This window comes from Mytilus edulis, chromosome 12, assembly GCF_963676685.1.
Source record: "Mytilus edulis chromosome 12, xbMytEdul2.2, whole genome shotgun sequence".
Taxonomy (NCBI): domain Eukaryota; kingdom Metazoa; phylum Mollusca; class Bivalvia; order Mytilida; family Mytilidae; genus Mytilus; species Mytilus edulis.
The window spans coordinates 42,381,861-42,397,830 of NC_092355.1; the positions used below are offsets into that span (position 1 = coordinate 42,381,861).

The window sequence follows — 15,970 nt, forward strand, 5'->3', positions numbered from 1 at the left end:
TACAATGGTCAGTAATAAGCAATAGACTCAAACATCATTTTAACCTTTAATTCAAACTTATTTAATGTATTATAATAAATACAACAAACAAGAAAAACTTTCAATACTGGTATATGTTTGCACTGCCTTTATATCAAGAAATTAAGGTTATAAATGTCACTTATGTCAGCACCAGGCTTCAGTAGATCCATCTTGTAGAACAGCATTAACCATTTTATTGGAGTTTCATTTCTTCCTCATGATACCTAAAAATAATTTTACTGTTATAAATAAAGAGATATTCTTTAAATAATGACATTATTGATAATGGTTAACAACTTTAGTCTTTGTCCTAAATATATTTTTCCATAATTATTGTATATAAATGTCTTCATTGGTATTTTCCATATATTTAGAACTTAGTGTTGATCCGCAGTTTGCTGTAAAGATACACTTTTTTTTAGTTTTATGGATCTATTTCTCATTGGCAACCAATTTCAACGGATCTTAAATTTTATAACCAAATTACTTCATTAGTGGAGTATTAGTTATTATTATACACCATATACAGTTTGTCTTGTCTTAATACCCAATCATTATAATTATAAATGAAAAATCTACTATAGGTGTTTTCATGATGTTTTTATGTTGAACTAAAGGAGCTTGCACACACTTAAAATGGTAGAATCTAATTCAGTGTACTTACCAAAAAATATGCTCTAAATCCAACAGTCAATGCAAGTCATCAGAGAATAAATCTGCACTATTCGATGTCAAGAACTATTTGGAACTATTTAATCTAAGTCCAATATAAATTTTGCATTTTGTTCAGGAGAGAAGACATCTTATTTGTTGCCTGCATATCCATTGCAAGTTCAAATTTTCAATGTGTTGGGGGATGTATGAGGAGTTATCTGATTTCTTTAAAAAGAGTCACAATTGAATACTGTTATTTACCAAAATCTTGGATATTATATATATATTTTAATAAAAGATTGTCCATTTATTGTTTATTTACCATTTTTATGTTTTAAGTAATAATAATTGCACAAAAATGTATAAATCCATGTTTTACCCTACATTTGGCCTCACACCGTATGGTCATATCATTTCCTGTCTTCTACACAAAGACCAATGAAAACCAGATGGCACTTTACATTTCTTTCACTGTCTAATTGATGATAAAGAATTAATGTATGTAATTTGTGTACATTTTTTCCATGACTTTCCATCTCAAAAATATTCTAAGTTAAGATTCTATAATTTTTCCATGTTAAAAATATTCTAAGTCAAGATTCCATCCTCTTTTCCATCTCAAAAATATTCTAAGTCCACTTTCCATCCTCTTTTCCATCTACAAAGTTTTATTAGTCTACTTTCCATCCCATTTTCCATCCAAAAAGTATTTTTTCCATGGAATTCCATGGAAAGTTTTCCATCTTATCATGGAAAATGATGGAATAAGTAACACATATAAGTTTTCCATCTGACATGAATTATTTTTCCATGAAATTCCATGGAAACTCATGGAAAAAAACAAAATTTCCATCATTTTCCATCATTTTATCATGGAAAAAGTTGAACTGCATGGAAAATCTAGGGATGGGTATACTATGATCATTATAACTTCTCCAAAGTTTGTGATCACCTTCATCATAAATGCTTGTTCAAAACACACTATCAGGAATTCATCCTGTCAACAAGACTTGTGAAATCAGGACCCAAGAAAATACATGTCATATACCATGTATACATAGGTAATGAAACTGTTTGTAAAATCAAATAATGTGCAGCTCTTAATTATTAAAAGTCTTGATTGTTTTGAAATTTCTTAAAAATTTAGCTGATCATATTTAAAAAAAGTGTTATTGTAATCTGATATGTAGATATAATGACAGCAATGAGCATGAGCTTGACGTTATATAATTAAAGAGATGCATTTTGTTCAATTGGAATTTCTATAAATTCAAATCTAGTACCATATTCAAATTATAATCATTAATGCAAACAGTTCATTAAATGAAATTATGGATTTCAAATTTACAACACAGTCTGGTCACATCCTATATTAAAGAAAACAGAGAACACATGAATAATTGAAAAACTTGATATGCCAAAATTAAATCAGATAATTTATCCAAACAATCTTGATCAATCAAATAAATGATAAAAGATCTATACCTTTTATATTACAAGGCTATCTTTTTTGACACCTTGTTTATATATATATTTTCTTATTCATGCTATGATATGATAGAGGATATAAAAAAGGCATTTTTTCTTAAACTATGAATACTTTGTACTTGCTAGCTAGCTACATTTATATAATGTGCACACACTCACAACTTTATAGCCTGATACTGGATAATTATAGAGAAATAAATGACACATTTATGAAAAGTGCAATTACGTATCTTCCACTTTCTCCTGAATGAAAGTTATAGTTATTTTAACAAAGATTTATAAACAATGAAGTTTGTCATACAATATATTTGAACTCTCAATATATTCAGAGTTGTGTTTTTTTTTTTTTATTCATCAATATTTAAAATTGATTATACATAACTTTTCATTTGAAAAATACCGCCACATTTTTATTTCTATACTATTTTCCATGAAATAAAGTACCATGAAATAAATACAAATTCAGGTTTGTCTAATGGTACTTGTCAGTCTGATTAGACAATCAATCAGTAAATTTATGTAAATATTTAATTGATTTTTTCTGAAATCAAATGTCAATTTATTGTAAGTAAATAAAGAACACTACAAATAACAAATAGTGTTATATGCCCGAATCCAAATTTATTTTCGACTTAAAAAACGAACACTTCATAGTGATTACGCGGTCAGATTATAAAATAAACATGGTCAAGTTGGAATTCGGTAACACCTCCCCCTTTTTTGTATAGAAAACAACACCTAACGTATCACGAATTTAACACATCGTATGAAAACGAAGTTACATTACATAAGTCATATTGTACTTACAGTTGGATACCCGAGTCATGTTTTCCCTCAGGAACATCATCAAATCGTATGAAAAACTCATAAACAGCTGACACACACTCGCTTGTTTTGATGCCTTTTCAAGCTTTGAAATGACGTTGAGTGTAAGAATAAATGTGCTGACAACCAATAGAAACGACTACATGACGTCACAATTAGATTGCGATAGAATCATTCAAAACTTATGGAGAACTGCCTTAACATTACTGCGTAAGACATTCGTTCAAAAAAAAATCTTACAGCCAATTGCTTTGAATGTGTAGAAAAAGTTGATATCTTTGGTTAGCTTGCTTTTTGCTAGCTGAACCATCAAGTCATTATTAGGTCAGGTATACTACCCTCCTTTCTAAGTAGCCTAGTACTACAGACAGATAGACATGATAGATTTGTTTGTCTGACTAGTCTACTCTAAAAGGAGGATAACTTACCTAACCTAATAAAGACTTAACAGTTCAGCTAACATTAGCAAGCTAACCAAAGATGTTAAATTTACCTATGCAATCAATGCAATCAGCAGTAAAATGATCAAAATAGATACTATTGTTGAAAAAAAGTGTTTTGCAATTTAATTTAAATTTAGATGAAGTATCAGCTAGGTCTGTATAAATTTTTCAGTTGACCCATGCCGTTTGATAAATTGTAATAATGGAACCTGCAAAGTTGATCCAACAACTAAACAAGCATACTGTGAATGTATTGGTAACTTCATTGGAAGAAACTGTGAAAGTAAGGAATTCTACTTAAAAATAGTTATATAAGGATATGTGTGTTATGATTGCCATGGAGACAATTTCTGGTATCCATTTAGGATCAAAGGACAAAAATGTAAACAACAATTGCTATTGAAAAAAAATAAAAATAGCAAAGTCACAGAATTTCACTCAATTGCATGATCTTTTTTAGTAGCATGAGTCTTTCTCGATCATCATTGCATGTTTATGACATGCATTCGTTCAAAAAACATCTTTCATATGTAATTACATAAAAAGATTTGAAATTATCAAGATAGATATTATTCTTAAAAAAAAATTGTTTTTCAATTTAATTTAAATTTAGACTATATATTTTTTAGCTGACCCATGCGGTTTGATAAATTGTAATAATGGAACCTGCAAAGTAGATCCAACAACTAAACTTATTAGACTTTTACAGATTTATAATAAGAAAAATTGGGGTCAATGGGCAAATTTTTTTACAGCATTCAAAGGAATAAAACCAGGGGATTCCTAAAATCGGACAAAAATTCCAAAATATGACACGCAAACATCCTTAAATAGTCCAGTATCCTAAAGGTATTCAATACTCCCTATTATCGCTATTTTGTGCATTTTTCCTTTGATGTTTTTTTTTTGGGATAATTTTTCATATGCCAATCGCGTGAGATGGAAAATTAATTTTTTTAGAAACCAAGGAGGCACGTGGCGTTGCTAATGAAATTGACATGAAATAGACAATGTCTCATAGGTAAAATAGTGATAAACAGATTATCATTGGTCATCTCAACTCGATTGCTTTTCTCGCTTTCGCCTTACCGGCTCAAGCGAGAAAATCAATCTCGTTGAGATAACCAACAATAATCTAGAAGTATAGATCACATTACATTGAAATGCGCAGTTTAATGTTATATTTGAACTTTTACAAACTCTTAATTCTTAAATCATCATTATCTTTCTCTCATATTTAAATTTAAAATGGCAATTTACATGTGATATTGAAAAAATTATATTTAATTGAAAGTAAAAGGTGACTTATTGGTCCATTTGGTCGGGTGCATTTTGTATGTCTATATATTTTTTGTACAAATATATATAATTATTTTGATTTACAAATATCATTATAATAAACAATTTACTAACACCCTTACTATATTTTTACTGATTTTAGTCTCTCCGTGTGACAACCCTGCCTCTAGGTGTTTCCATGGTGGTAGTTGTACATTACTGGCACATGGAAATATCAAATGTAGCTGTCCTGATGGATTCTCAGGTGATCGGTGTGAATGTAAGTACTAGGATTAGAAATTATAGATTCTCAGGTGATCTGTGTGAATATAAGTACTAGGATTAGAAATTATGGATTCTCAGGTGATCGTTGTGAGCGTAAGTACAAGGATTAGAAATTATAGATTCTCAGGTGATCAGTGTGAACGTTAGTACTAGGATTAGAAATTATAGATTCTCAGGTGATCCGTGTGAATGTAAGTACTAGGATTAGAGATTATAGATTCTCAGGTGATCTGTGTGAATGTAAGAACTAGAATTAGAAATTATGGATTCTCAGGTGATCAGTGTGAAAGTAAGTACTAGGATTAGAAATTATGGATTCTCAGGTGATCGGTGTGAATGTAAGAACTAGGATTTGAAATTATGGATTCTCAGATGATTGGCGTGAATTTAAGAACTAGAATTAGAAATTATGGATTCTCAGGTGATCGGCGTGAATGTAAGTACAAGGATTTGAAATGATGGATTCTCAGGTGATCGTCATGAATGTATGAACTAGAATTAAAATGTTTTGATTCTCAGGTGATCAGTGTGAACGTAAGTACTATGATTAGAAATTATCGATTTTAAGGTGATCAGTGTGGATTAGAAATTATGGATTCTCAGGTGATCAGTGTGAACATAAGCACTAGGATTAGAAATTATCGATTGTTAGGTTATCAGTGTGAACGTAAGAATTCATTTTAGAAATTATGGATTCTCAGGTGATTGGTGTGAATGTACGTACTAGGATTAGCAATGATAAAACTGCTATTGTTTTATGTGATTGGTTTCAATTGATGCAACTTTCCACTCATGATTTCTTATAATAGTGCTGTCTTACACCAAAAATATAAATCTTTTTTATGTTTTGCATGAAAAAATTGAAACACCCTGAACATTCAAATTGTATATATTTACCGTGCAATCAAAGATCTAGTTTCAAAACTAAAACTTATATCTGTAATAATTTTTGTATTCCAGATTTGATAAAGGAATGATACAAATATAAAATTAACTTCATAAGGCCAGGATTTTTTAATTTGTTGGTTTACTGATCCGCCAACCTGATTTTGCCAATTTCCATAATAAAAATAAAATTGACTTTTCATGCTTTTTTTATTCCCGCCAAACCTAACAAATGCATTATCCCTGAAAAATAGTTAAAATATTCTTTTTTATGAAATGAAATGCATTAAACACTAACAAAATTGATAACACTTTCTGTTTTGAAAAAAAACTTCTCCTTTTGGAGAAACCTGTGTTTAAAACCGATTTTTTTAAATCAAGTTAAAGTACTGAATATTAACAAATCATTTGGAATTTTCTTGTTTCATAGATAAAAAAAAGATATCGTCTATTTGGATAAAAACAAGAATTCATGACAACAGATTAACCCAATATTCTCGTTCTTCCAGTGGACGAGTCTATTACATTTTTGACACGTGTGTTGAAAATTATTTTCTTACAATGTTTTTACATTTTTTTCTTTATCAGTTTTCGTGCTTGAAGATCATTATTCACCAAGTTTTCTGGAATTGATTAAGAGCTACGCAAATCTGTTTTTCTTGTTTGTGAAATGACAATTTAATTTCGTCTTTGTCTGTGCACACCCCCCCTTTTTTACGGGTAATGATTAGACAATTTCATACGATGTTTATGACAGCTGAGCAATAATATTTCATCGAACTCAAATTTAAGAAATGATGACAAAATAGCATAAGGAACATATTGTTAGAAAGGTGAAATACATATTTATTTTGCATATTTTTCTGGCTTGAAAGATTTTTTTTTTTTTCCAAACCGACCGACCTGACTTTTTCATGGGTAAATTCTGTAAACCAGCAAATTAAAAAACCCTGGCCTAATATCCTGTTTTATACTAGGTTAATCCGTACAGAGTTGAATTTTAAAGTGCAAGATGTAACATTTGCATAGGTAGAAATATCACAATATAACTACTCAGATACAAAACTTTTCCAAATTTAAAGTCTTTGGATTCAGTTGATAGCACCTGCCACATGCATGCTAGATACAAACTCACAACCTCAGTTTTTACAAGCGTAATACAGTAGTAAGACTACTTGAAATAGACCACTTGCCCAAGGAGGCCTTTTTAAAAATTCCCCAAAAATAAATCATTTCCTGTATTAATAATTTCAATTTTTATTTTAATAGTCAGTGCATGTAGAAGTGGAGCTATAAATTGTGGTCCTGGTACATGTTATACAGCTAATAGGACTGGATATTGTGATTGTCCTCCAGGATTCTTAGGTGATAGGTGTCAAAGTGAGTATGATACTACAAATTACAATATATAATAAGGAGATGTGGTATGAGTGCCAATGAGACAACTCTCCATGGAGCCACTGTAACATGAGGACCCTATGTAGCATGAAGACATGATGTACCATGGAGACACTCTAACATAAGGACACTATGTAGCATGAAGACATGATGTACCATGGAGTCACTCTTAACATAAGGACACTATGTAGCATAAAGACAGGAAGTACCATGTAGACACTCTAACATAAGGACACTATGTAGCATGAAGACATGATGAACCATGGAGAACCTCTAACATAAGGACACTATGTAGCATGAAGACATGAAGTACCATGGAGACACTCTAACATAAGGACACTATGTAGCATGATGACATGATGTTCCATGGAGAACCTCTTACATAAGGACGCTGTAGAATGAAGACATGATGTACCATGGAGACACTCTAAGATAAGTACACTATGTAGAATGAAGACATGATGTACCATGGAGAACCTCTTACATAAGGACACTATGTAGAATGAAGACATGAAGTACCATGGAGACACTCTAACATAAGGACACTATCTAGCATGATGACATGATGTACCATGGAAACACTTTAACAAAAGGACACTTTGTAGCATAAAGACATGATGTACCATGGAGTCACTCTAACATAAGGACACCATGTAGCATGAAGACATGCTGTACCGTGGAGACCCCCAACATAAGGACACTATGTAGCATGAAGACATGATGTACCATGGAGACACTCTCAGTATAATATAATGAACAATATGTAGCATAAAAACATGATGTACCATGGAGACACTCTCAGTGTAATATATGAACACTATATACCGTGAAGACATGATGTACCATGGAGACACTCTAACATAAGGACACTATGTAGCATGAAGACATGATGTTCCATGGAGAACCTCTAACATAAGGACACTATGTAGCATGAAGACATGATGTACCATGGAGAACCTCTAACATAAGGACACTATGTAGCATGAAGACATGATGTATCATGGAGTCACTCTAACATAATGAGACTTTGTAGCATTTAGACATGATGTAACATGTAGTCACTCTCACCTAGGGACACTATGTAGCATGAAGACATGATGTACCATGGAGTCACTGTATCATGAGGACCCTATTTAGCATGAAGACGTGATGTACATGTACCATGTAGACACTCTAACATAAGGACACTATGTAGCATGAAGGCATGATGTACCATGGAGACACTCTAACATAAGGACACTATGTAGTATGAAGACATGATGTACCATGGAGACACTCTAACATAAGGACACTATGTAGTATGAAGACATGATGTACCATGTAGACACTCTAACATAAGGACACTATGTAGAATGAAGACATGCTCTACCATGGGTACACTCTAACATAAGGACACTATGTAGCATAAAGACATGAATATGTGATTTCATGGTTTGGCAAAAGTCAGCATACAACCTAATAAGATAGTGTGATTTGCTGAACATTTCAATGCATAGTTCACCTGAACACACGAAAACTATGTACCATGAAGACATGAACATGTGATTTCATGGTTTGGCAAAAGTCAGCATACAACCTTATAAAAATAGTGTCATTAGCTGAACATTTCAATGCATAGTTCACCTGCACCCATGAAAACCAAAAAAATTGGTATCCAACCAATAATATGAATACACAGTAAATGATGTTAAGAGGTAGCTTGTCCAGTTTAGTTTGATCTTTTAATAATTGTTTATGTTTTAGATGATCCTTGCTCAGGTGTAGATTGCAGTGGTAATGGAGGGTGTCAGTTTAACAGAACAACAGGACAGGCTATGTGTATGTGTAATGGACAATTTAGTGGAAAGTCTTGTGAAAGTGAGTTTGTAACCAAAGGAAGTTTATACAACAATAAAGTAAAAATATATGATTTTATTTTTAAGCCCACCTACGATAGTAGCGGGGCAGTATGTTTTTTGTTTGTGCATGTTGTTGTTTGTCCAACCTCTTTTCCTGCTTCATGTTAAAGATTTTTGTTAAGGTAGTTTTTGATGAAGTAGAAGACCATTAATCATTATTAATTTTAAACTTAGTTCCCTTGTTACCCTTTGATATAATCTTCTAATTTTTATATTCTAAAGTTGAGTACTGTAAATTCATTAATTAATTAATGCTCAGTTTTTATTATTGTGAAAAATACTTGCATTTTGAATTATTTGATATGAATTAAACATGATTTTTCTCAAAATCATAAAAATTAAAATCGCATTGAAGTTTAAAATGGCAAAATCGCAATAATAAATGCATGCAATAATTTCTGAATTTACAGTAATCAATAAAAAAAAGAAGATGTGATGAAATGATTGCAATATGACAACTGTTCACAAGAGAACAAACTACACAGAAATTAACAAATATAAGTCACCATAAGACCTTCAGCAATGAGCATTTGAAGCCCATACTGCATAGTCAGCTTTATAATATATTTTTATTCAAGTTCTCATTTACATCCCTTGCATTAATATACCATATAACGTTACACTGAAATGCTCAGTTAAAAGTGATATTTATTACTGATTTCAGTCTCTCCGTGTGACAACCCTGCCTCTAGGTGTTTCCATGGTGGTAGTTGTACATTACTGGCAGATGGGAATATCAATTGCAGCTGTCCTGATGGATTCTCAGGTGATCGATGTGAACGTAAGTACTAGGATTAGAAAGTATGGATGTTGGAGGAATGATACAAATTTAAAATTAACTTCATGATATCCTGTTTTATACTAGGCCTATGTACAGAGTTGAATTTTAAAGTGCAAGTTGTAACATTTCATAGGTAGAAATATCACAATATAACTACTCAGATACAATATTTTGACTCTTTACCTAACCAGTCATTGGTCTAACTCCTTTAAAATGTATATGGCTGGTGGAAAATCTTCAAATTCCAAATTTAAAGTCTTTGTATTTGAGTTGAATGTACCTGCTACATGTCAAATACAAATTCCAAACCTCAGTTTTTACAAGTGTTTTACAGTAGTAAGACTACTTGAAATAGACCACTTGGCCAAGAAGACCCATTTAAGAATTGAAAAAGTTTTAACTCCCCAAAAATGGATCATTGACTGTATATAAAAATTTCAATTTTCATTTAGTCAGTGCATGCAGAAGTGGAGCTATAAATTGTGGTCCTGGTACATGTTATACAGCTAATAGGACTGGATATTGTGACTGTCCTCCAGGATTCTTAGGAGATAGATGTCAAAGTGAGTATGATACTACAAATTACAATATAAAATAAGGAGATGTGGTATGATTGACAATGAGACAACTCTCAATGGAGACACTATAATATAAGGACATTATGTAGCATGAAGACATGATGAACCATGGAGTCACCCTAACATAAGGACACTATATAGCATGAAGACAGTATGTACCATGGAGTCACTCTAACGTAAGGACACTATATAGCATGAAGACAGGATGTACCATGGAGTCACTCTAACATAAGGACACTATATAGCATGAAGACATGATGTACCATGGAGACACTCTAACATAAGGACACTATATAGCATAAAGACATGATATACCACGGTGACACTCTAACATAAGGACACTATATTGCATAAAGACATGATGTACCATGGAGACACTCTAACATAAGGACACTATGTAACATGGAGACATGCTGTACCATTGAGACACTCTAATAAAAGGACACTATATAGCATGAAGACATGAACATGTGATTTCATGATTTTGCAAAAGTCAGCATACAAATTAATTGAAAAAGTCTAATTCATTGAACACTTAAATTCATAGTTCACCTGTATCTTCGAAAAACCATGAAATTTGGTATCCGAACAATAATAATATATCCACAGTAAATGATGTTAAGAGGTAGCTTGTCCAGTTTAGTTTGATCTTTTAATAATTGTTTATGTTTTAGATGATCCTTGCTCAGGTGTAGATTGCAGTGGTAATGGACAGTGTCAGTTTAACAGAACAACTGGACAGGCTATGTGTATGTGTAATGGACAATTTAGTGGAAAGTCTTGTGAAAGTGAGTTCTTAACTTAACAAAGTTTATACACAATAAAGCACAAATATATGAAATCTTTCTTTTTTTATTATCAAACTTTGATCTTGCAGTGATTACTATGTAGTCTATTAGGGGCATTCACAAGAAAATGATTAGATGCAAAAAGGAGGACATTGTCCTGAGACTCCTGAAAGGGAATCAATAAGTCAAGTATCATTTTTTTATATTTGATACTTGTTTATTTATACTGAGCTAAAGTTGAGTACTGTAAGTTCAGAAATTAATGCAAGGTTTTTATAATGGTGAAAAATGCAACAAAGTTGTAAACACATTAATTTAAACCCTCATTTTGAATTATTTTATATGAATTGAATATGATTTTTCTTAAAATTGTAAAAATTAAAGGACATTTACATGATTTAAGCTTAAAATGGCAAAATCGCAATAATAAATGCACGCAATAATTTCTGAATTTACAGTATTCAATGAAAAAAAGAAGATGTGATGATATGATTGCAATATGACAACTGTTCATAAGAGAACAAACAATACAGAAATTAACAAATATAGGTCACCATAAGACCTTCCACAATGAGCAAAGCCCATACTGCATAGTCAGCTTTATAAGGCCCTGAAATGACAAATGTAAAACAATTTTATATGAGAAAGCTAACAGCTGAATTAATTTTTTCAAGTTCTCATTTACATCCCTTGCATTAATATACCATATAACATTACACTGAAATGCTCAGTTAAAAGTGATATTTATTACTGATTTCAGTCTCTCCGTGTGATAATCCTGCCTCTAGGTGTTTCCATGGGGGTAGTTGTACATTACTGGCAGATGGAAATATCAATTGCAGCTGTCCTGATGGATTCTCAGGTGATCGATGTGAATGTAAGTACTAGGATTAGAAATTATGGATGTTGGAAGGAATGATACAAATATAAAATTAACTTCATGATATCCTGTTTTATACTAGGCCTGTGTACAGAGTTGAATTTTAAAGTGCAAGTTGTAACATTGCATAGGTAGAAATATCACAATATAACTACTCAGACACAATATTTTGACTCTTTAGCTAACCAGTCATTGGTCTTACTCCTTAATGTATATGGCTGGTGGAAAATCTTCAAATTCCAAATTTAAAGTCTTTGTATTTGAGGTGGATGTACCTGCTATATGTCAAATACAAATTCAAAACCTCAGTTTTTACAAGCATTATACAGTAGTAAGACTACTTGAAATAGACCACTTGGCCAAGGAGACCCATTTTAGAATTGAAAAAGTTTTAACTCCCCAAAAATGGATCATTGATTGTATATAAAAATTTCTATTTTAATTTAGTCAGTGCATGTAGAAGTGGAGCTATAAATTGTGGTCCTGGTACATGTTATACAGCTAATAGGACTGGATATTGTGACTGTCCTCCAGGATTCTTAGGAGATAGATGTCAAAGTGAGTATGATACTACAAATTACAATATAAAATAAGGAGATGGTGGTATGATTGAGAATGAGACAACTCTCAATGGAGACACTCTAATATAAGGACACTATATAGCATGAAGACATGATGTACCATGGAGACACTAACATAATGACACTATGTAGCATGAAGACATGATATACCATGGAGACGCTCTAACATAAGGACACTATGTAACATGGAGACTTGCTGTTCCATGGAGACACTCTAACATAAGGACACTATGTAACATGGAGGCATGCTGTACCATGGAGACACTCTAATAAAAGGACACTATATAGCGTGAAGACATGAACATGTGATTTCATGATTTTGCAAAAGTCAGCATACAAGTTAATTGAAATAGTCTAATTCGTTGAACACGTAAATTCATAATTCACCTGTATCTTTGAAAAACCATGAAATTTGGTATCCAAACAATAATAATATATCCACAGTAAAAAATGTTAAGAGGTAGCTTGTCCAGTTTAGTTTGATCTTGTAATAATTGTTTATATTTTAGATGATCCTTGCTCAGGTGTAGATTGCAGTGGTAATGGAGGGTGTCAGTTTAACCAAACAACTGGACAGGCTATGTGTATGTGTAATGGACAATTTAGTGGAAAGTCGTGTGAAAGTGAGTTCTTAACTAAAGAAAGTTTATACAACAATAAAGCAAAAATATATGAAATTTATTTTTATGCCCACCTACGATAGTAGCTGGGCAATATGTTTTTTGTTTGTGAATGTTGTTGTTTGTCCAACCTCTTTTCCTGCTTCATCTTAAAGTTTTTTTTAAGGTAGTTTTTGATGAAGTAGAAGTCCAATTATTATTAGTTTTAAACTTAGTTAACTTGTTACCGTTTGATATAATCTTCTAATTTTTATGCCAAATTAGAGTTTTTACCCCACTTTCACAGTTTCATGAAAAAAGAATGACATTATCCCAACATGGAACCAATGAGTCAAGCATCAATTTATTATTTGATTCTCGGTGATACAGAGCTAAAGTTGAGTACTGTAAATTCAGAAATAAATGCGCAGTTTTTATTATTGTGAAAAATACTTGCATTTTGAATTATTTTATATGAATTAAACATGATTTTTCTCAAAATCATAAAAATTAAAATCGCATTTAAGTTTAAAATGGCAAAATCGCAATAATAAATGCACGCAATAATTTCTGAATTTACAGTATTAAATAAAAAAAGAAGATGTTGTCCGTGCATTAACTCATGAACCGTTCAATCAAAGCTTTTAAAATTTTATTATGTTGTTACTGACAACTAAATGAAGGTCAAGTTCAATAATGGCGATTTTGACTTTTACCGTTCAGGAGTTATGGTTCTTGAAAGATTGAAAAATGCAGTTTCCAATCGTGTCCATGCATTTACGCATGAACTGTTCTACTAAAGCTTCCCAAATTTTAATATGTTGTTACTGATGACCAAATGGAGGTCATGTTTAATAATGACGATTTTGACTTTTACCGTTCAGGAGTTATGGTTCTTGAAAGATTGAAAAATAAAGTTTCCAGTCGTGTCCGTGCATTTACGTATGAACTGTTCTACCAAAGCTTCCCAAATTTTAATAAGTTGTTACTGATGACAAAATAGAGGTCAAGTTCAATAAAGACGATTTTGAATTATACCGTTCAGGAGTTATGGTTCTTGAAAGATTGAAAAATGGTGTTTCCAGTCGTGTCCCTGCATTTTGTCATGAACCATTCAACCAAAGCTTTTGAAATTTTTATATGTTGTTACTGATGGCAAAATAGAGGTCAAGTTCAATAATGACGATTTTGACTTTTACCGTTCAGGAGTTATGGTTCTTGAAAGATTGTAAAATGGCATTTCCATTCACGTTGTTGCATTTACTCATGAACCATTCAATCTAAGCTTTTCAAATCTTAATATGTTGATACTAATGACAAAATGGAGGTCAAATTTGATATTGACGATTTTCACTTTCACCATTCATCAGTAATGGTTCTTGTGATATTGCCAGGACACAAATAAATATTAATAAATCTGGTTTGCTGTCGTTGTGACAGCCTCTTGTTTATATTTGATACTTGTTTATACTGAGCTAAAGTTGAGTGCTGTAAGTTCAGAAATTAATGCAAGGTTTTTATTATTGCCAAAATGCAACAGAGTTGTAAACACAATAATTTAAACCCTCATTTTGAAATATTTTATATGAATTAAATATGATTTTTCTCAAAATCGTAAAAATTAAAGGACATTTACATGATTTAAGTTTAAAATGGCAAAATCGCAATAATAAATGCACGCAATAATTTCTGAATTTACAGTATTCAATGAAATAAGAAGATTTGATGATATGATTGCAAAATGACAACTGTTCACAAGAGAACAAACAACACAGAAATTAACAAATATAAGTCACCATAAGACCTTCAGCAATGAACAAAGCCTATACTGCATAGTCAGCAATATAAGGCCCTGAAATGACAAATGTAAAACAGTTTTATACGAGAAAGCTAACAGCTGAATTAATTTATTCAAGTTCTCATTTACATCCGTAGCATTAATATACCATTTAACATAGCACTGACATAATGCTCAGTTAAAAGTGATATTTATTACTGATTTCAGTCTCTCCGTGTGACAACCCTGCCTCTAGGTGTTTCCATGGGGGTAGTTGTACATTACTGGCAGATGGAAATATCAATTGCAGCTGTCCTGATGGATTCTCAGGTGATCGGTGTGAATGTAAGTACTAGGATTAGAAATTATAGATTCTCAGGTGATCTGTGTGAATATAAGTACTAGGATTAGAAATTATGGATTCTCAGGTGATCGTTGTGAGTGTAAGTACAAGGATTAGAAATTATAGATTCTCAGGTGATCAGTGTGAACGTAAGTACTAGGATTAGAAATTATAGATTCTCAGGTGATCCGTGTGAATGTAAGTACTAGGATTAGAGATTATAGATTCTCAGGTGATCCGTGTGAATGTAAGAACTAGAATTAGAAATTATGGATTCTCAGGTGATCAGTGTGAAAGTAAGTACTAGGATTAGAAATTATGGATTCTCAGGTGATCGGTGTGAATGTAAGAACTAGGATTTGAAATTATGGATTCTCAGATGATTGGCGTGAATTTAAGAACTAGAATTAGAAATTATGGATTCTCAGGTGATCGGCGTGAATGTAAGTACAAGGATTTGAAATAATG

The 15,970-nt window shown here is 31.9% G+C and overlaps 1 protein-coding gene and 1 long non-coding RNA gene across 9 annotated transcripts in view; one reads left to right on the forward strand and one right to left on the reverse strand.

Annotated features, from left to right (window-relative positions):
* Positions 1-15,970, forward strand: part of LOC139498509 (neurogenic locus notch homolog protein 1-like) — a 111,248-nt gene that overhangs the window by 32,272 nt on the left and 63,006 nt on the right. For 5 of the 8 annotated variants that reach the window (XM_071286925.1, XM_071286930.1, XM_071286933.1 and 2 more), the window contains 11 exons: positions 3,604-3,714; positions 4,873-4,989; positions 7,149-7,259; positions 9,021-9,134; positions 9,840-9,956; positions 10,409-10,519; positions 11,209-11,322; positions 12,083-12,199; positions 12,650-12,760; positions 13,293-13,406; positions 15,388-15,504. In XM_071286925.1, coding sequence (XP_071143026.1) covers positions 3,604-3,714; positions 4,873-4,989; positions 7,149-7,259; positions 9,021-9,134; positions 9,840-9,956; positions 10,409-10,519; positions 11,209-11,322; positions 12,083-12,199; positions 12,650-12,760; positions 13,293-13,406; positions 15,388-15,504 — 1,254 coding nt within the window. The remainder of the gene's footprint in view (positions 1-3,603; positions 3,715-4,872; positions 4,990-7,148; positions 7,260-9,020; positions 9,135-9,839; positions 9,957-10,408; positions 10,520-11,208; positions 11,323-12,082; positions 12,200-12,649; positions 12,761-13,292; positions 13,407-15,387; positions 15,505-15,970) is intronic. The other 3 variants (XM_071286928.1, XM_071286932.1, XM_071286931.1) reach the window with 3 other exon arrangements.
* On the reverse strand, positions 35-818 carry LOC139499649 (uncharacterized). The gene is made up of 2 exons (XR_011658240.1): positions 686-818; positions 35-245 (listed from the first exon to the last, which is right to left on the reverse strand). It is a non-coding gene; the product is annotated as an uncharacterized lncRNA (long non-coding RNA).